Source organism: Priapulus caudatus, unplaced genomic scaffold (assembly GCF_000485595.1).
Source record: "Priapulus caudatus unplaced genomic scaffold, Priapulus_caudatus-5.0.1 Scaffold55, whole genome shotgun sequence".
Taxonomy (NCBI): Eukaryota; Metazoa; Priapulida; class Priapulimorpha; order Priapulimorphida; family Priapulidae; genus Priapulus; species Priapulus caudatus.
This window is the reverse complement of record NW_014577116.1, coordinates 289,263-310,040: the sequence shown is the minus strand read 5'-3', so window position 1 is coordinate 310,040 and position 20,778 is coordinate 289,263. Positions and strand designations below refer to the sequence as shown.

General features: G+C 41.2%; 2 protein-coding genes across 6 annotated transcripts in view; one reads left to right on the top strand and one right to left on the bottom strand.

The window, feature by feature from the left end:
• LOC106821018 (alsin-like) overlaps positions 1–6,164 on the bottom strand; it is a 29,892-nt gene extending 23,728 nt beyond the window's left edge. For both annotated transcript variants that reach the window (XM_014825653.1, XM_014825654.1), the window contains exons 1-4: positions 5,757–6,164; positions 2,359–3,891; positions 1,025–1,151; positions 1–27 (exon numbers count right to left, since the gene is read on the bottom strand). The exon at positions 1–27 is cut by the window's left edge and continues 104 nt beyond it. In XM_014825653.1, the coding sequence (XP_014681139.1) occupies positions 1–27; positions 1,025–1,151; positions 2,359–3,891; positions 5,757–5,827 (1,758 nt within the window). In that variant the 5' untranslated portion in view covers positions 5,828–6,164. The remainder of the gene's footprint in view (positions 28–1,024; positions 1,152–2,358; positions 3,892–5,756) is intronic.
• A 55-nt stretch (positions 6,165–6,219) lies between these two features.
• LOC106821017 (WW domain-containing adapter protein with coiled-coil-like) lies at positions 6,220–19,980 on the top strand. Of its 4 annotated transcripts, none has more exons than XM_014825651.1 (14): positions 6,220–6,381; positions 6,685–6,718; positions 6,908–7,100; positions 9,008–9,111; positions 9,890–10,026; positions 10,390–10,478; positions 10,889–11,047; positions 11,494–11,640; positions 11,941–11,985; positions 12,361–12,538; positions 13,811–14,009; positions 14,455–14,582; positions 15,625–15,718; positions 16,622–19,980. In XM_014825651.1, the coding sequence occupies exons 1-13, from the start codon at positions 6,341–6,343 to the stop codon at positions 15,689–15,691; spliced, it is 1,521 nt and encodes a 506-aa protein (XP_014681137.1). In that variant the 5' UTR covers positions 6,220–6,340; the 3' UTR covers positions 15,692–15,718; positions 16,622–19,980. The 4 variants fall into 4 exon arrangements, 3 of the variants coding, with proteins under 3 accessions (XP_014681137.1, XP_014681138.1, XP_014681136.1); XM_014825652.1 differs by having other exon boundaries at positions 6,908–7,106; positions 12,478–12,538; XM_014825650.1 differs by having other exon boundaries at positions 6,908–7,106.
• Positions 19,981–20,778: the final 798 nt, after the last annotated feature.

Sequence of the window (20,778 nt, the reverse complement as noted above, 5' to 3'; positions counted from 1 at the left end):
AAACAACCCTTTCTTCTCTGGTGTTGACTGCAATAATCCATATACACGATAATATTAAAATTATTATCTCCAAAATAAATGGAAAAATTCATACATGTAGACAAATTGGTCTTACCTGTTGGTGGACATACTACGGATTGCTCCAGCATAAAAGTTACTACGAGATTATGCTGCTATAGGTTATAAACCAACAAATGAACAGCAAACTTACACCTGCGATTCCTGAGATTTCCGAAAATGAAATATGAAATTACTGCTACCAAACAAGTGCACGTTATGTGTTACGTTTCAATGGCAACTCGTGAGATACAATAATAACTTGCTATTAGTATTAATGTTGACACGTATAAACAGATAAGTGAATATAATGTGTGAGTGTTCTAAGACATGTTAGCCTTACAGTATGCAAAGTGTACCATGCAGCGCGTATCAGCACAGCTGGGAAAATATGAAAACTGTTGGGAAAACAAAATCTTTGCTTCAAATATGATAATGAGATTGCATAATTATATTAAAGATATTGTGTGAGAAACTAGAATCAAATAGTGCCTCTTACAGTACACGAACACTCTATAAGCATTACCACAACTATTAGCCAAGCATGGCTATCAAATGAATTACCATATTCTGCATGTGAGCACGTATTATACACTATTATGGTAGAACCTATTTTATTAGCATGCCAGGTATAGGGTTGTAGGCAAGAAACTATTAGGGTTGCCTATAGAATAGGAAAGCAAATATAGGCCTATGACATAACAATTTTGTGTGGGCTTATTTATTACTTCTCGGTTGAGCTAGGACAATCGAGAAACGATTCAATAGTTGCCTAACTGTGCATACTCTATATATATAGATGATCAGTAAATATAAGAGAACTATCTTCTATCAGTGATGATAAGCTGCATCAAGAATCAAACTATTTTGGTGCAAGGTCACAGCCACTATACTAGTACTAGCCACAGTACAGCCACAGTACTAGCCCTACCCTACTATTTTACTTTCAGACTATATATACACAGACCTGTGGTGGGGTTGATGAATCTGTTCCTTCACTGAAGCCATCATCATCTGTGAGCATCTCCATCTCAGCATTAGATGATGATAAAGAGATGTTGTCTCTAGCACTACGTCCAGAGAAGAAGTTTAACCTAATAACAAAGATAATATATCTTAACAAGTACAGCAAATACACTTACAAGTAAAGACAAGCTAGCAGAATATGATAACAAGATGCCATTTCTAAGCCCTTGATCAACACCTATATATACACAGTGCATAAAGATCAAGCTCTATCCATCCATCGAATCACAAGGTTGGAATTTATCAGAACGTAGCTACTGTAGTAGGTCTAACATCCAGGGGCCAGTTGTCAGGAATCAAAGAAAACCACCACTCTTACTACACTATTAAACATTAAGTGTTTTTACACATATAATTAATCTTTAAAAAAAAACAATGTTTAGTTCATTGACAGGGGCAGAAATATTTGTAAGCATTACTTAATTTATGCCAATTATTATGACTAGAAGTCTTTCACTTATATAGATACTTAAAACTAATGATAATATTCTCTGACATCTTTTCGTAAAAGCAATTACATGCACCTACAAAAAGAAACTATACATACTCTAATATATATAGATACTATACCTGGGGGCCGTTGTCAGAAACAAAATTAGTCGCAACATTAGTCTTACCATTAACTTCCACTCGTAAACCGTTGACAGAAACATCGTAAGGTTACGAGAACGAAAAATCCTCGGAAATTTCCTCATAACATTACGACAGCCCAGACCCTCTCGTAACTTTAATATTAAATTGAAAATAACACATTTACACTACGAATTACAATTATAGTGATATTATATTATATAATAATGAATAAAATGTGTGTTTTTCTTGAAAAACACGTCAAAATCATTAATTATCTACCACTAATAAAACAAAACAATACATTTACAAATGGCGTATGGCATTTGTTCTCTTGTTCTAAAGGTTTTCCACGCTTGCCACGACTCTCGCGTCTCGCGTCTAGTGTGAGAATTTGTCTTGTTGTGCAGAATAAATTCATGACCACGTCGTTTTTCATCAAATATTATTTATATGTGGTTAGCCATCATAATATGCATAAATTACTGTGATGTACAATAAATGTGTATGAATTTGAATTTTGTGATTGATTCTCATCCAATCAGCAGCCTTGTGATGAAGTTCCTGTTATCGTAAGTTTTCTAATAACTGCGATGTGTTTCTGTCAACGCTAGTCTCACAACATTAGCATTAGTCGTAAGTGTTATCGCAGCATTAACTTCAGCATTAACTTTACGATGTTTCTGACAACGGGCCCCTGCTCACCTAGGAACACTGCTCATGACGTGTGTCGTCAGGTAATTAACGTTGTCCTTCACCTGCGTCGTAATAAAGTTCACATTGTCCTTGACAAACTCGACCGTATTCACACCTTGAGACACCGGCACGGTGCTCATAACGGCACCGAGTGTCTTGTGCAGAGACTTGTAGCTGTCGGCAGACAACTGCCTCGCGAGAAACTCACGTGCTGCCTTGCCGTCGATGAATGCCGATGATGACCTACGACCTTCGCATTGCGGCTCTTGAAGCGGCTGTGAATCTGCATCAACCGCAGCCATTGCTTCAGCCACGACATCGTGACTCACGTCCGATTCCGCAGCGATGGCCGGCACGCACATGCTCACGCAGGCAGTGGCATCATTGTCTTCCTCACAGCTTCCAGCAACACCCGTTTCGCGATCCGTGATGGCATCTGCTTCAGTCGGCCCGTCAGATGTAGTTTCTAAATTGAGAGCACCTGCCAAATTACATACGACATCCTCCAATGAGGAAACCTTCGAAGTTCCCTCGTTCTGGTGGTCGGTCGACGCATCTTCGCTAGCTTGAAATGGCGGCAACTTGCCACCGAGTTTCCCCCGCAAAGTTCTCAAGTCTTCGTCGCTAGCACTCATGAGTCGCACGAGTGTGCGGGCTGTGCCAACAGAGAGGTCTTCGGTGCTAACGCTCTGCTGCCGACCGCCAATGGCCGCGCGCTCCTTGACCGCGAAGCCGAGGGGACAGACGTGACTGCCACTGATGACCACCGTGTCCCGCTCGTCCCTCACCGTGTAGTACTCCCCGTCGCAGATGGAGCAGGTCGACACGCGGTTGGGGTGCTCGACCGGATACGCGCACGTCTCCTTGCAGTCCCTCACCTTCTCGACAATCGCGAGACAGTGTTCGGCGCTGCACGCGACCGACAGCACCTTTTCGCCATCGAGGAAGTCTATCTTCCTCGGTTTCAACGTCCGCTTAACTGTGGTGAGTCCCAGTGCTATGCCTTCGCCCCACACCCATACTTCGTGCTGTGCAGACACCGCCATCGTGTGCTTGCTGCCACAGGCCACCTGCTGGGCGGCAACCACATCTCCCTTCCGCATTACGCCGTGCTTGCACTTTTGCGCCTTGCGCACTATGAGCACTTGCCGGGGTACCGGCACCAGTCGCGCCTCAGTGCCGCACTGCCCGAACGAAGACGAGCCCCAGCAGAATACATCGCCATGATCACACACGCATGCCGAGTGGCTTAAACCACAGTCAACCTGAGTCACAAAGCGGCCGCTGAGAGCTGGGATGATACGAGGATCCGGCACAGTCGGTACATTTTCGAAATCAAGCTGCCCTTGCTGTGTCTTGCTGACACTGAACAGCTGGCCATCAGATGTAAGAACAAATATGTGCGTGTTGCTGCACGACACCTGAATGATGCTCTTTGATGTTAATTGTGAATAGCAATTCGGCATACAGTCCAATTGACAGCCATGCCAGAGGAAAAGCCTGTCTTGTCTTTGCCTCCTATCCACATTCTTTTCTAGTTTCCTGAAGGATTTTAAGTGCACATTAAATTATTACAACCAAATTCTCGTAGCAGCTGTGACAACGATACCAGCAGATGTATAATATTCAATATTTTTAAAAGTAGATTCATGGGAATAGTAGATGTGCGATCTTTGTTGTGGGTTTCAACATCCTAACCACACATATAAAAAGCTTTATTAACAATGCATCTTTGAATATCACTTAAAGATTTATTGTTGTTGTTGACCAAGGTAAAGCAGAAAGAAAATGTGGGAAAGATGGAGAAGTATAGGATAGCAAGAAGTTGGAGGAGCTAGAAGGGGAGGGGGAGTATGTACAGGGGTGAGGTAAAGGAGGTTTGACTAAGGCAGAGGATGAGGTGAAAGAGGTGAAAGAGGTGAAGGTGTAAGAGGGGATAGAGAAAGACCTCCATATAATCCATATTCTGTGCCATCCCTACCTCCTACAATTAGTTACCCTCCTCTACCTCTACGTCTACCACCTTGCTTGCCTCTACTTCTTCCATCTTTCACTCCTTTACCTCTCAGGACTACCTTCCTCCCCTATAGGCTCTATATTTTCAATTTTCCTCTCCTCCACTTCTCCTATCTTCCTCTTCTCTACCTCTTCCACCTTCCCATTCTCCATATCCATATAAATATAAATATTTGCTACCTTCTTGAATCTTCATTGCTATCTGTTCCCCCTTCTCCCCTCCTCTAACTTCTCACACTATTCCATGACAAGCACTATATATACTATATAGTAACGATTAGTCATGTCCTTGTCAAAGAAGTGTTTGGAAAAATACCCAAGATGAATAACTTCTGATGACATGATATACACATAATACACACGAAAAATCTAAATAAAGCACTCTTCAAAAACTCAACCAAGTTTATAAGTTATATATATAAAATGAATGACAGAGAAATCAATCATTTTAAATATCACTGCATGATATATCGCCATATAGTACCGATAGTTGAACTAGAAGCACAAGTATTAAAGTAATATTAATAATATATCACATTCATAATCAATAAATCATATTATACAGTAATACTAATGCTGATAGGGTCTATGTCACTCTGGGTACTGTCGGAACGTACCCTAGTAACCATCTGATATGGTTAGGGTTAAGGTTAGGGAGTAGGCGTAGGCGACTCCCTAGACTCGTTAGTGGAGTAGGCGAGTTACGCCGTACGGTCCGGCATATTACTAAGATAGTACCAGGGTACGTTCCGGTATACCGGACCGTACCCAGGGTACGTTCCGGCAGTACCCAGGGAGACATAGACCCTGGGAGTAATACTAATACTAATAGTAATACTAATAGTACCGTACACGCCCTACACTACAGTCTACAGTGTGAGGAGTACGGCCCTAGTGCAAGTACATGCAGGCCCGTAGCCAGCTTTATGTTGGGGGGGTTCGTTTTTCAATGTTAGCAATTTGCTCGGCAGGGGCGTGTACAGGATTTGTACCAGGGGGGGGGGGGTCAAACCGTAACCCAAAGTTAGAGCACGCGAAGGGGGGGTCTGGGGGTCTTTTTTAAAATTACACCCCCTCAGATGCGTTTTCTGCGCGAGCAAGGGGGGGTCTGGACTCCCTGGACCCCCCCTGTACACGCCCCTGCTCGGGCGCGAAGCGACCAGGCGAGGGAGCCAAGCGACCGAGCGGGGGGAGGGTGTGGGAGGGGGGTGTTCACTGTTCACCCTCCCGCACGATGGAGATTTTGCAATTATTACACTAAAATGGAGCGACCTGAGGTGAAATTCTTGCAAATTTTCAACAAAATTTTATTTTTGCTAGGGGGGGGGTTCGTTCGAACCCCCCGAACCCCCCCTGGCTACGGGCCGTAACATGCATACACATCTACGTACCCACAGTGACAGTGTTCAGATGCTGCCACATTATCAATCTCGGTCTCAGTAGTGTCAAGTTCTGTTTCCATGACAGTGACAAGCTTATGATCAAAGCATCCAGGCTCAAACTGCCGTAACTTCAGGATTCACCTCTGCCTTTGGCGTGTCTTGCAATGTCATGCTGACTCAGCCTGACAGTCAGACTCACACTCACACTCACAGCTAAGTAAAGAGTTCATTTTCCGACTGACTGATTACACGCAACGAGTACGATAGCTAAATATTTCCAATACAGTACAGAAGAAAATGATATGGCAACTATTGATGAGTTATAAAAATAGTTAATAATTTAGGAGCACGTGAAATGAATTGAATGAGCAAAGGGGCTGCTTTGCTTGTCTTGTTTTGATGTTTTGATATTTGCGGATGCGCTCTGCGTTCTCTGTCGGCAGAAGTCGGAAATAAAGTGATAAGTACCCGTATGTGTCATGGCGTCCATCTGTCATCGTCGTAATCTTATGTTCTCTGACAATTAAAGTTTATTTTGGTCCCAATCGTATACAAATACAATATTTACCCTGACCAACATTATACTTGCATTGATGGTAATGCATGCAAGGAAAATTCCAAGACTCAGCGATGGGTAAATGGCTATATTGTGTACTCAAAATAAGGGACGTGTATGCGATACAGTCAGTACTACAAACTTTGTTGATGAAGATAATTTGTGATTGAGAGATAGCTAGGCCTAATACTAATAGTAATAGTAATAATAATATAAAACCTGTTAAATTTTATTACATAACAACGTCTCACAGTTACAAGTTATCTTCACTTGCTTGTTTTTTGTTGCAGAGTTTGGAAATAATGTTATGTTATTGTTGAGTTACTGGTTTGACCTGATATTATTATAATCATGTGATGTTGACATTTTTACTCATTTCAGGTATCATGAATCGTTAGAAACCCATCAGATCAAGGTAACGCCAAATGGGATTTCGCTGTATATAGTTTGGGATTTCATTCATATATCAGAGGATTCGAATATTTATCTTTGGAAAATATTCTCTAGAGTGACAGTCAAAGACAAAGTGAAATTGTATGGGAGAAATTTAGTCAATATTGTACTACTTTTATCACCAGTAAACGTGTTTTCAATTGATCTTCAGAGTCTGGGGAAGTATGCTAGTCCAACAAATAATGGAACTCCGGCTCGAAAAGCTGACAGCCCTATTAGCAAGGAAGACTCCAGAAGTCCACATTCATATCATCACAAGTCCTCATATGCCCAGAGGCAACGAGAGAAGGAACGAGAACGTGAAAAGGAAAAAGACCGAGAGCAGCTCAAAAGTAGAGGAAATGGTCATGGTATAATGTTATGGCTATGAATGCTATGTATATTAATGGTAGTAGTGCAATATACCTTAACGAATACCTGAACTAGGTTAACAAATTATGTACAGTTTAAGAATATATATAAAAATATAGAATTTTGTAGTATTAAACTGTCATTAATCGTATGGTAAAAGTGCAGGTTGTACCAGTACTTGTGTCGCCCCTAATGTGGTTGAATTGCGCAAGGTTGAAATTACATATAAATTACCAACTGCATTTTTTTATATTAAATTTAGTTTCAGTTAGAATATACACATATTTAAATTGTGTATGCTAAATGGAAATATTTATAGTTAAATAGTATTTAGTGATAAATGAAAATATCAAAAAAAAAATTAGGAAAAAAAGAAGTGAAACATGTCATAAATTATATAACGTTTTAAACATTATTATTTAAAAATATGCTGTAAGTGTTAATATGATATAGCATGTAGAGAAATTGGTGGTGTCCCCCATTATTAGTTCTCAAACATAATTATGATAAACATACATTATGATGTCTTCCTGAGAAATCATATAAGTGTTATATAGATTAGGTAAATTATCTATCTATCTCTATGTGTATATATATATATATATATATATATATATATATATATAATTGATATATATATATATACTACACCGGGCTACCCATGTCGCATCTCGCACACCGGTTTTGCAAAATGCGATAAATAGATAACAGTGGCAATTTTACTACGTATACTGTGGCGAATACAATTGGCGAACGATTTAACTGCTCACAAACTTACGATTGACTAATGGAATCGTCAAAATTGCAGTGTCGTGTCATAAAATGTTTTTGTACACCTCATACCCATCAACTGTTTATGCATTGCTTTATAGCACATGCGATAAAGTGAACAGTGTCTATAGTTTTTCATTTGTGGCTAAAAAATAACTGGTGGTTCACCAAGTCTTGGCTCAAACTTTAAAATGTCCAGAGAGAGCCCTGTATATATATATGTATATACAGGCTTGAGACTAGGTAAAGAATTTGACACATTTTTCTATGTGCAGTCCCCAAGTTTTCCATCTAACTGTACATAGTATCAGGAGTAGATAATAGAAGAATCTTCTATTATCTACTCCTGATAGTATACATAGAGGTGTAGAGCAAGGTGTTGATCACTATAATGATGATTTTTTGTATATTATTTATAAATACTTAATGGTAAAAAATGTGGAAGTATAGAAGTAGTTTTATGTCAGAAATCTATAGCTAGAAGAGCATTAAATTTAATGTAGGGGCTTCAGTGGGTTATTCTGTGATTCATTGAAAAGATAGGTAAAAAAAACATTCCTTTAAGCTGAAGCTAGTTTGTGTCTTCCAATAAATCCTCCCACATGCTTTAATTTTCATCTCTTACTTTTGACAATCCCACCACAGCCATGCTGTGTTTTTAGCTTTATATATACGTCCCAAAACTGACTGAGTCTCGTGTTCGTGTGAGTTCATTGGGGACAATTATGACACGCATAATTGATTGATGCATGGTTAGCAATCAGGTATGAAGTGCCTGACTGATAGTTCGACATGGCGCTTTCTGATATTTCTGGGGAGAACCTTGATTTATATATTATATATTGCAAATGTTCAGGTATTGACTATGCTAGTAATTTTTAAGTAAGATAGACATTATAGAAATATATCTTTAAAGTAGGCTTAATTGTTTACAATCTATTAGTGTAGAATAGTAAGTGCTGTGAAATAGATGGGTTGCTTTTTTTTACCAGTTTTGCATGGGGAAATGAATTAATTGCATGCTACCATGTACCAATATTAAGATGTTCTTGAACTGTTTTTGAACATTGAATTAGAAAGAATGCAAATCTATATACATAATTTATTTTTTATTTAATTTTAATTACAGATAACAGTGGCAAATTAGATAGCAAGACAAGTAGCAGTCACCACTTAACACCAAAGGCTGTCAATGACAACCGCAATACAAATCATGACAGGACCAAGCTTGAAGTGAGTATTCAGTGTTATTGTGTGCATACATGTGTGAGACCATGGGTGATGGCTGTGTGAGCTGTGTATGTCTCAGTGCATCTTGCATGTGTTCATCCATGATTGTGTGTAGCTACGTGTGCCGGTGTGCTAGGAGGAAGGGCGTGTTTTGAATAGTGATTATGGCAAATCTTGCCATGTATCTGTTGAGTGAGAATTAAGATTTAATTCCCAGATAAGAAATATTCTCAAAAGGATGCGTGATATACATGTTTTACTCTCTATGAGATTATTGCCAATATAATGGGTATGTTTACCTGGTTCTTAAAAGTAATACAGTTTTAGATAAACCTGCCTTTGAAAAACGTTCTGTGTCCACTGATCAAGAGGTTTTCTAACCTCGTGTACACATGGTGGGGAAATGTTTTTTCCATCAGTGTGCACCATTTAGTGATTTTATCGTTTGGTGTGAGTTTCATTGCTGTGATATTCTATCTGCTGCCTGTTGCCTGATTCTCAATCTCCTAGTAAGAATGGTTTTGGAAATGATGCAAACTAGGAGGAGGTTGCTTGAAATACAACCCCACAATTAGAACAAAAGGTGGCAGGAACAAAAGGCACTTTAAATTGGCTAAGTAGGCTGAGAAGTGAGGTGATTGTGACTTCAGAAGGGCACAGGATCAGTACTGTAATACAGAGTATGTAGTCTTAGTAAATCAGATCAAGTTTTTGTTTCCGAGTGGTTTCAGTGGGTCTTTGGTGAGGCTACATTGCGATCAACATCGTTTCGCTGTTGCAGACGTTCGGTGACTGGTCTGAGCAAATCAGCTCTTCGGGTAAGAAGTATTACTACAATTGTAAGACTGAAGTATCGCAGTGGGAAAAGCCCAAAGACTGGATAAACCGGTGGATAACGACTGGAGAGAATCCGTTTGGGTACGTTCGCAATTGGCAGCCGATTGTGTGTGATGTGGGTTTAGTGATGACATTGGATTTGTGGTTGTGCTGTTGCTACCTTTACCTAATCACACTCATGGGTCGAAATCCTAAGGGGCCCGCGGGCCCGATGCCGATACCCGTATTTTAAGGCTCGGGCCTGACAATTCTAATACTAGCAAGCCCGACGGGCCCGTGGAAAATCTACCCCCAGCATGCAAAACTGTCCCCGGCCTGTAAAATTTGCCTGGCGGGCCTGGAAAATCCTGTACCTACAGGCCCGGCTGGCCTGTAAATTTTCAAACTAATTTCTACCCCTGACACTACGTGAGGAAGTTTTAACAGTTTTTTATTATTTTCTAGGCCCACGACATCTAGCAACACGCCGCTTGAGCTGCCAGATCCAAAGATGAAGGAATTGAGTAGAGGCTACTCCCATACTGATAGGCATGGTAAGTAGTGAAAAAATATAACCAAGGAGAAGGTAATCACATGGTCAGACTCAGTTATTGCTATGGAGTTTCACTGAAACTATTCTGACAGTAGAGCTTAGTATTCCTGGTTAGTTGTTAAATCTTAATTGAATCTCATCTGTTCTTTGGGTTGTTGAGTTATGAAGAAAATAAATGCTTAATTCAAGATTGTATAAGCCAAACAAGAGACAGATTCAACTATGACTTTCTCACAATGATTCTAAAAAATAATTTTGAATGGCAATTAATTAAATATGTAAGTGTATTACTGTTTGGCTTTAAAATGTAATAGCCAGCCCTGAGTGTAGCCTTGCACTGAAGCTTTTGGAAATGTTTATTATCGCAGAAGGGATGATTAACGCTAGCTTACAACAATTGTCGAATTTCAGAGAAACATTCCAGTGACAGAAGACCAGCAGAACATTCAAGACAGCATAGAAACAATTCGCTATCTCAAAACAGCGATTCAGGCCACCGGATGTCTCATGCGCATGCTCAAGCGCAGGAGGTGGAGCGATCACGCCAACGGTGTTCATCGGGCAACCAGGGTTGGTTCTCTTGCTATGTTATATCCATGATGTATACTTGTAGTTACTTGACGTCTTGAGGAGCAGATCCTGCGACACCAGTGCGCAGATCACCTAGATTTGCGAGTTAATTCATTGTGAATGCGAACCAAACATAGGTGTGCATCTCCATATGTGCAATCGTTAAAAAATTTCATAAAGATTACTGGTATCGTGAAAGCCCCAATAGGCATTTTGCACTAGACCTCATCTTCGCCAATAAATTTGCTAATTAAAATTAACAGACTCCTAATCAATTTCGGTTTTGATTTGCACTTTTAGCTAACTGGTACTTTTAAATTGTCAATTTCATCTTTTAGCTTGTTCCGAGTGAAACTGCGTTAGCCGTAAAAAGACTTGAAAATGTTTGACGAGACATGATATGACACGAGCGTGATATCTCTTACGTGCTATTGTTTTCGCGACAGATCCGCGCAGTTTGTCGATGTCACCAGGCAGCACTCCGACGGAGATGCGCGACACGTTAGCCGGTGCAGCACATGCGGCGGTCGCGGCCCAGATCATCTCTCAGCTGGCCACCAGCGCCGGCAAGCACGAAATCACAGCTCAAGAAGGTGCGCACGCGAATAATGGCCACTAATCATATACTTTATTGAGTTCTGAGCTGTGATGGCACCTAGCTTTTGAAATAGCTAGCTAATTAATCTTTAGTGATCATATTTTGTTGGCTTCTTTTTGGAGGCTAATCGCTCACTTTGGTGGTTGGGTGGAAGACGAAGAGTAAGAAAGTCCTATTAACATCCCTCTGAGAGGGTAACTGAGGCCAGAGCCACATATTGAGGTCGTACAATCTCACTTTTCTATAATTTATTTGATGATTCATGACAAATAAAAGTTATGTTTTTCTGTTACAGCTCTGCAGACGATACAGCAGGCTCTACTGTTCTCACAGCAAACAAGTAAGTTCATGAACCGTTTTCAATTGCAAGGCGGGCTTGTAAACCTAGCAGGTAATGCAACTCACGTTATCAACATACAGGTTTTTAATTGCTTGCAATTTAGTCGTGTCGCTTTCCTCTTAATGTGTTGATTTTGATAAATAAACGATGTTTCACTATTATTCATCGTAAATGTTGATGCGAATTTGTTCGTCTTTCCCTTGATCAGTTTGTCATCAAGAAAATCAGTCTTGTCATCTGGCTTGGTGTCATTATTATATATCAATGTTACCAAATGGTGAACACACTCCATGTCTCTATGTTAAATGCAGGTTGGTACCAACGTATTACTGTGCATGTTTAAACGAATCACTTATATGTTCTTTTACTGCTTAGGTGGTGCACATACTTCAGTAATGTCGTCGCACCCACTGCCGTCTCAGAGTGTCTCGCACATCTCGCCTCGACCAGCTGGCGCCCCACCTCCAGTACACATGATACCTCTGCCCACAGGTGACCCGGGAGAGGATGATGCCTACAGAAGCCCATCCGAAGCTAGCCGAGGGACATCTGGGTAAGTTGCTAACCGTTATGTACTCGCAGCATTTACATTCACCAGTGCAGATGCAATGTTGTGTGTGATTGCTGTGAAAGAACGTCAACGAACCGTTTTTACATTATTGTTTTTGGTAGTTATTGTATCCCCCGCGACGAAGTCGGTGGGGATACTATGGTTTCATGTCTGTACAGCCGCCGCCACCGCTCGGTCCGCCGCAGAGATTTTCCTTTCCGCTCTATAACTCGACCCCTAATTAGACTAGCTACCAAACTTCGCTCTTACCATTACACATCATTGTCCGGCGAGAAGCCGTGGCAGCCGTACCTAAAACCAGGTTCACTGCGACCTTTATTTTGCACCTTGCATATATTTTCCTTCCCCCTCATATAACTCGGCCCCTTTAATTGACTTTAGCCCTGACCAAAACTTTGGCTCTACTTACAACGTCTGGGGAGAAGGTGGCAGCGCCTTACCCGAAAACCTACGTCACATGCCGACCTTTATTGACCTTTTACCTTGACTATGATCATATTCTCTCTTCCGCTCTATAACTAAACGCCGCCCCCTAATGACTAGCGTGCACCAACTTGGTATACTTACACATCTTGCGCAGAAGTGCGCAGCGTTACCAAAACCAGTGTCACTGCCGACCTTATTTAGATCCTTATACAGTGACGCCTGATCATATTCCTCTGCTTTATAACCGGCCCTAATTGACCCTTAGCGCTTACAAACCACGCCTCACTACGACCTTATTCTTGCACCTTTACTTGACTTGTGCATTCATATTTCCCTTCGCTCTATAAACTCGCCTCCTATATTGACTCTAGCCTACAAACTTGGGTATACTTACACATCTGGGCGGAGAAGGTGTGTACGCGTTACAAAAAACCAGGTTCACTACGACCTTTATGTGACTTTACTTTGACCTGATCATATTTCTTTCCGCGCCGTAAACTTGGCCCCTAATACCTAGCGCCCACCAAACTTTGGGTAACTTACACATCTTGGAGAAGCGTGTGTCGCGTACCGAAAACCATGGTCACTGCAACCTTTATTTGACATTGACCTTGACCTTCATCATATTTCTCTTCTGCTCTATAACTCGGCCCCTAATTGACCCAGCGTGACCAAACTTCGTATACTTACACATCTTGGGGAGAACACGGGGGATACATGTAGTTGGCGACAACTGCCCTTTCTAGTTATAATTGTGTTCTTCAGTGATTGGAGGCAACCCAGTATTTTGTATCGTAGTTCTAACACACTGTGCTATGTCTCTGTCAGTCGTGATACCCCGTCCCCAAGCCCAGCACTGCCTGGAGCCAGCTCACTACAGAACATCGCTTCCCTGGGAACAACGAGCTCGTTAGCAGCAGCGATACGGCCATCGACTGCAAGTTTGTCGCCGTCATTAGCAAATTACTACAATTCTGCACTGATGGGCCATTTGACAGGCTGGCAGGCTGACTATGCTGAACGACAGGTGAATAACCTTGCAGGCCACCTGTGCTGTTTGTAAGGCGGGGTATCTCTTGTTCCATTTATGGTGCTTGGCAGGTAAGATATTTGAAATGCCACCCGCAGTGTTCGGATAGTAAGATGTTCGATATGCCATGTTTCATAATTGCCAGTGAGGAGGCTGAGGTTTATTTCGGACACAGTGGTGATATATATGTGATGCCAGTTGCAGTAATTACTAGTAAAAATATCTGATGTAGCAAGTCCTGCAATACGAGAAACAGGAAAATACAAAATCTTTCTTCGTAGTCCGAGCAGTAATGGCAAAATATTTACAAACCAGTTTTTACAGCCAGTTTAGACACTAAAATTAACTAACAATGAGTAACTAATATTACAGGTAATATAATAAATGGAGTAACAGGTAAGTAAAGTAACAGATAGGCGTCTAACGTTGTTTTTTATGTTAGGCCAATCGATTCAGCGAAGAAGCCAATGGGTACGGCAACCTACAGTGCACGCAGGTGTCAGCTGAGCTGAAGTCGGCGCGATCCATGGTGCGAGTGCAGGAAATTATGTCAACTCTGCAGGAGCAAAGGTCTGTCAGTAATCTGTGAAATATTGCATCTAACCTCATTCTTGTTTACTCATTCTTCTTCATCGTTATTCTTTTCATGATGCCTCGTTTGTCATGACCTGGCACAGCATTTGAGCTGTGGTTTGGTTAGTGATTAGCTTTTGATTAAACGTTAAAGTGGGATAGCATCGTTTATGTGTCATACTTGTGGGCATTGTTGCATTACTAAAATATTGTGAAATGTTCTAAATAAGCCGTTGATGTGCAATGAAGTTGATGATTTTCACAACTTTTTTGTCATCTTGGTTAGTTCTCAAGTACCCAAAAAACCCAAAACAAACCCAACCACAATGGATGTAGGTCTGTGCAAGAGGTTAATTGGAAGAGTGCTTTTAATAACAGAATATTTAACGTCAGAAAAACGATCGATCAGCTGTATCTGGTTCCTAAATGCTGTTATTATAGCAGTATTACCAATGAGTTTGTTTATTTCTTTAACATAGACGCACCCACAAAGCAAATGTTCACGTTTCTGTAAACATGTTCTTCCAAGGTTTTTTCATTTAAAGGGTAAAAATCACAGCTATGATTTTTTGTGGATCTGTTTGACAGAGCAAATAACAAACTATCAATGGGTAGTCTAAATCACTACTTGTAAGCAGTTTATTACATTGTAAAATGTTGATAAATTATGGCGTGATATCCTTCAGGTAAAACAGTAATGTAGGCTATTTGCTCATTAATGCTATAAATAAAAATGTAGGTACTCGCTAACACGGCTGAAACCACCGGCTCGGAGGGCCGGTGTTTTGCCAATGTTACCGGCCTTCCAAATAACTTGCCGGCATGTGCCGGTGGGCCGGTGCTAATTTTGCGCCCTGATATATATATATATATATATATATGTGTGTGTGTGTATATATATGTGAAGTTTATGATCTGGAATCAGTATAAGCCTATAAGGGTAGGTTAGTGACGATGAAGATATGGTGTGCACAAGTGGATTGATTCAATTCTTTGCATTACCTTTACTAGGTTTTCTCATGTATTTGGTTTGTTTCAGAGTTTTATTTTTACGAGAGCAGATAGCAGACAACGAGGAGTCAAAAAATAAGAATTCCTTCATGTAGCATAGCCCAGTTCTTTGTACTCGGATGGTAAGTTAAATTCTAAGAGCTGCTAAAGTATTTGCTTGGTGGCAACATGATAAAATCAGAATTTTGTTACAGCTTTAAAAATGTATAGGCTGTTCTGTGTCAATTCTATTACAACAATTAGTGTACTTCCTGCCATCCATTGCTGCCTACTCTCCTGCCTACTCTCCTGCCTACTCTCCTGCCCTCTCCTGCCTACTCTCCTGCCCTCTCCTGCCTACTCTCCTGTCTACTCTCCTGCCTACTCTCCTGCCTCCTGCCTACTCTCCTGCCCTCTCCTGCCTACTCGACTGTCTACTCTCCTGCCTACTCTCCTGCCTCCTGCCTCTTCTCCTGCCCTCTCCTGCCTACTCGACTGTCTACTCTCCTCTACTCTCCTGCCTCCTGCCTCTTCTCCTGCCCTCTCCTGCCTACTCGACTGTCTCCTCTCCTGCCTACTCTCCTGCCTCCTGCCTCTTCTCCTGCCCTCTCCTGCCTACTTGACTGTCTACTCTCCTGCCTACTCTCCTGCCTACCCTCCTGCCTCCTCTCCTGCCTACTCTCCTGCCTACTCTCCTGCCTACGCTCCTACCTCCTCTCCTGCCTACCCTCCTGCCTCCTCTCCTGTATACTCTCTTGCCTACTCTCCTGCCTACTCTTCTGCCGTCTGCTCCAACATTCTCAGCACAGCAACAGTCGCATTGCAGTACTGGTTATATTTCGTATAACAGAATTAGTAGACGAATTAACAAAAATGTGTATGCACCCTGTAAAAATTTGCATATTTAAGAGGTCTCTGTGCTAAAAGAAAATTTATAGGGCACCCACTTTTAAGTGATTGCTTTGCGTTACTAAATACATAAATGTACGTGATTATGTCTAACAATTATCGAAGTTGATGACTGAGACTCTTTTGGTCACGCGCAGGCTATTCTGAGGAACGAGTCTGTGTGTAGTGGAGAGTGAGCCGATCAAATTGTGTCCGACTTCAGCGCGAGGAGAGAGCTATTCGGACATGAGACCACCTTCCCTGCTACAGCCCGTGGTTGTAAATTTCCACCAGGAGGATGTACAATACGGAGACACCTCGTCTGCTTTCATATGAACTTTGTTATCATCTCGGCTGTGCCATCGTGACACGCACACAGTCGAGCCAGCATGCTGTACATAGCTTTTCAACAGTGCTGTAGAAATCCGTATTTTGTAGTGAGTTTTGATGATGGTACATATGAGAGTTGGAGGAATCGAGCATAGCAAGTATCACGTGTAAAAAAAGCCGCATTAATTTTCGCTAGGTTGAATGATTCGTATTGTACTGTAGCTTAGCAGTGAGAGCAATCGAGAATTGATCACTCGAAGAAGTCAACCATTTTTAATCCACCAGACCGATTACACTCTAAAATCGTTAGGCACAGAGTAGATGTAACATTATTTATTATAAACTGTTAATGCACTAGATTTGCGAGAGCTGCTCTGTTACTAAATATTATTTCGATCATGTTGATGCGATTAACATGGCAAGGTGATGATGACAAGACTGTGGGAGGCAACTGCTGTTAGCATGGTCTATTGTTACTCGCGCAAGACTAGGTTCTGCCAAACCTCTGGTGGATAACCACTTTTTACATGACAATTTGGGTTCATGTTTTTGATTCATGTTCATGCCTATTCAAATTGTGGCACTTTTCCTCTAGACGTATTCAAATGGTTTGAGAGATTGGTATTGACAATAGTGCCTAGTTTCAAGCCCGCCCAACATTTTCTTGTTTTACTCACTAGGTGGCAATGTGTATGTTTCTTTCCCATAGCCTTGGCCACCTAAGAGGTGAACTATAAGAAATTAGCAGTGTTCAATTACAGTAGCAGCGTTTACCACTTGTGTGCACATTAAATGTGATGGAGGCATGGTGTATAAAACTGCGAAACAGCTTCTTGTGAAATAACCAGACTAATAGGTAAAGTGATAGTGTCTCTTGCATACCAAGTTCTGCAGATGTGTTGCATATGTATTAATTTGTTCTGCTTGTAAACTGGCACCAGATAACAGTTTTAAGATGTGAAAATTTGATCCTTGTTAAGTCGTATCATAGGTAATGTTTGCTACGTGGCATAAGAATGTATAAAATTACAGGATTTGACCAAACAAACACTGCTATGGACTAACTGGTACTTTTAAAATTGCATGTAATCATCAGTCCTGCCAAAATTTCAAAAATTTCAAAGTTCGTTTGAATTATGTATAATTAAAGCAGTATTTTTACTAAGCACTAGTACTAAGCGATCAACTTTTTTTTATCACGAGAAGTTGCAAATAATGTTTGCATTAAATGTTCATTTAAGTGCTCATTTGTCTTTAATGTGCTGGCATTAAACATGCACCTTTAAAAATGTTGTCAGGCCAACAATTATTATTTTTTAGTGTACTGACACCTACTGGTGGATACGCGAACTAGCTTGACCTCAGTCGCTGCACCAGACCTAACCTTTTGGTCTGTGGTGTGAATTTTTGATAATGTCATGATTTTGTCACTAAGAATTTGAAAAAAATTTGGAACTGTTCGCAATGCTGTTGCAACCATGTTTTGGCATGAAAAATGTAGGGATCATTATCAAGGAATCTGTACTCCTAGCCACATTATCTCTGATGAGCGAGTAGGAGGGGACATATTGATCAGATGTCTTATATATGGTTATATTTCGTTGTACCATGTCTCTGTAACAGGAACACTTACCTGCCTTCTCAACCACACCGATTGCTGCATGTTTGTCCGAGGATGGTTCTTTGTCGCACACCATAACAATCTATATTGTACTCAATTGTTTACACGTTTATAATATTCTGTATTCCATTCCCTTCTACACCCAGAAATGGAAATTACAGCATTTTGCATTCAGTACGTCAGCGAGGAATATACATGGTTATTAAATGGCGTACAGCCCCCCTGTTGCGAAACTGCTAGTGAAACACAATCTGAAGTGACTGCCAGTAGTTGTGTATCTGTTTCAAGATACAACTTATGCTTCAGGTTATGCTTAAAACATGTTTACAGAGTGTAAGCAAGAGTAGCACGATGTTCTCAACCTTCACGTACTTGTCGCCGGTTGCACAGTGGTGGTAAACCTCCACCGGATGTGATGTGGCATATATTGTTAAAGAAAATGCATCTGCACTTTTCACCGCGTCTGCTTTGTTGCCTACGTGAACTAGAGTCATGTGAGACCGAGAAAGGGAAGGGGAAAGAGAAAACGAGAGAGAGGTGGACAGGGAACAAGAGGGTTGGTAGAGATAACGGGAGTGCAGGAGAGATAGGTAGGGGGGAGGAAGAGAAGGGGAGCGAGCACAATATAATCAGAAACGCAAGAAAGGATCTTCGCAGACCTTCGACATGCGGTTGGGTTTACAAATGTTCGTTCTCATATCTAGGTTTACCTTGGCGGCATCTCAGGTAGTAGCACTTACTGTACCGCACGCCCCTGCGATGTTTTACAGTGCATGGTTCTTATTTAGTAGAACATCTTTCTTCCTGCATGCAGTGTGGACATGATGTCTCGAGCGCACTCGTGGGGTGTGAGCGAGATGCGATTGGGCTCATTTCCCTGCCTTCGTGGAATGCGGGCATGAAGTTTGGAGCACACAGGTTTATGTGACTGCGCAGGTTGTTACCTACCTTCGCATTTACCTACCTTCGTGGGACGTGGCTTAAATGCCTAAGGCTTATTTCGCTGGCTTCATAGGATGCAGGGGTGATAGCTGAGCACATTTGCTTATCACAGTGTTTGCGTAGAATGTTGTAAACCAAACTTGCCAGTCAAACATGGGAATCCGTTAACAAATAGACAGCATGAGTACCGTACTGCGCGACAGAGTAAAAGTGGCGCTTTCTCGTGACAATGTGTAAACCAAACAGCATTCAGCACAGCTTGTGAGGCTTGAGAATCGAGTAGACTTGAGTATAGCTAAGTATTTTTATACTGAGACACTGCACAGATGGTGTTTGTAAATTAGACTTGACAGCTAGTGTCACCTGTTCCAGTGTTTCTCGTTTGTTTGAGGTCGCTGTTTCATTTGCTGGATTTGTTAGGGACAATAAAGTTATTAACTGTAAAACGTATGGCTTCGATTGGTTTCTTAGAACGGCATTGAGTGTCTTGAAACTTATGGAGTAGAAATTGGGTTTGCTGAGTAGACCCATGGTAATGGTTACACACTTAACAATATGTGTATAGTTAGTTATTTCCACAAATGTAAAATATGTGATGGGTAATAAAATACAGATGATGCAATAGTGATCTTTGAGAATTAATTAAAAATGGTTGATTTAAAAACTTTTTTTAAATTTTGAGATGAGAGAAATATTGATGAATACAGAGTTTTAGATTTTTTCCAAGTTTACCTTCACGTTATTACACACCGTGCAGCCCGCTTCATCACAGGGGACTACCACAGCAGAACTCCAGGCTGTGTTACAGGCATGCTCTCGTCCCTACAGCTGCAAAGCCTCCAAAACCGCCGTCGTGATATGCGACTAACCTATCTCTACAGGCAAAAGACGTGCAAAACCGGCAAAATACGAGTGAGACCACCTAGCAGATACAACAAGGAGGAGTTCATCAGTGCTCTCATCAACGAACGTTCCATCCGTCTGAACTCAAAAGGATTCAACGTACCAGCGTACAAAACTGACCATGCAGTACAAGAATTCCTTCTTTGTCCACACAGTGATACAGTGGAACCACCTGGGTGACCACATAGTAACTGCGGACAGTGCTGAGCAATTTACATCTAAGCGCAGCCAACATCAATTCTAAAATAATTAGCCCTCTCCCGATTCCGTTGCCTCGATGCCAATTTTGGATACTGCAACGTACTACAACAAAAACAGAAACAGAAACCTAATCCACAGTTTCACACCAAGAATTTAATTTATTGAAATAAATTATAAAATATAATACATTTTGCAAATGGTCGCGTAATAATTGGTCGCATAACTCTTGCGTAAAAATAGGGAAGTCTATACAAAACATCTGAGATGACACTGAAACTGCACAAGTTTATCAATACAGATATATAATTATTATTGATA

Excerpts from the sequence above, each read along its gene's own strand:
- LOC106821017 (XM_014825650.1), top strand. The coding sequence starts at position 6,341 with ATGGTAATGCATGCAAGGAAAATTCCAAGACTCAGCGATGG. Across the intron at positions 6,719-6,907 it reads TAGAAACCCATCAGATCAAG|AGTCTGGGGAAGTATGCTAG; the intron begins GTAACGCCAAAT and ends ATTGATCTTCAG. Across the intron at positions 10,027-10,389 it reads ACTGGAGAGAATCCGTTTGG|GCCCACGACATCTAGCAACA; the intron begins GTACGTTCGCAA and ends ATTATTTTCTAG.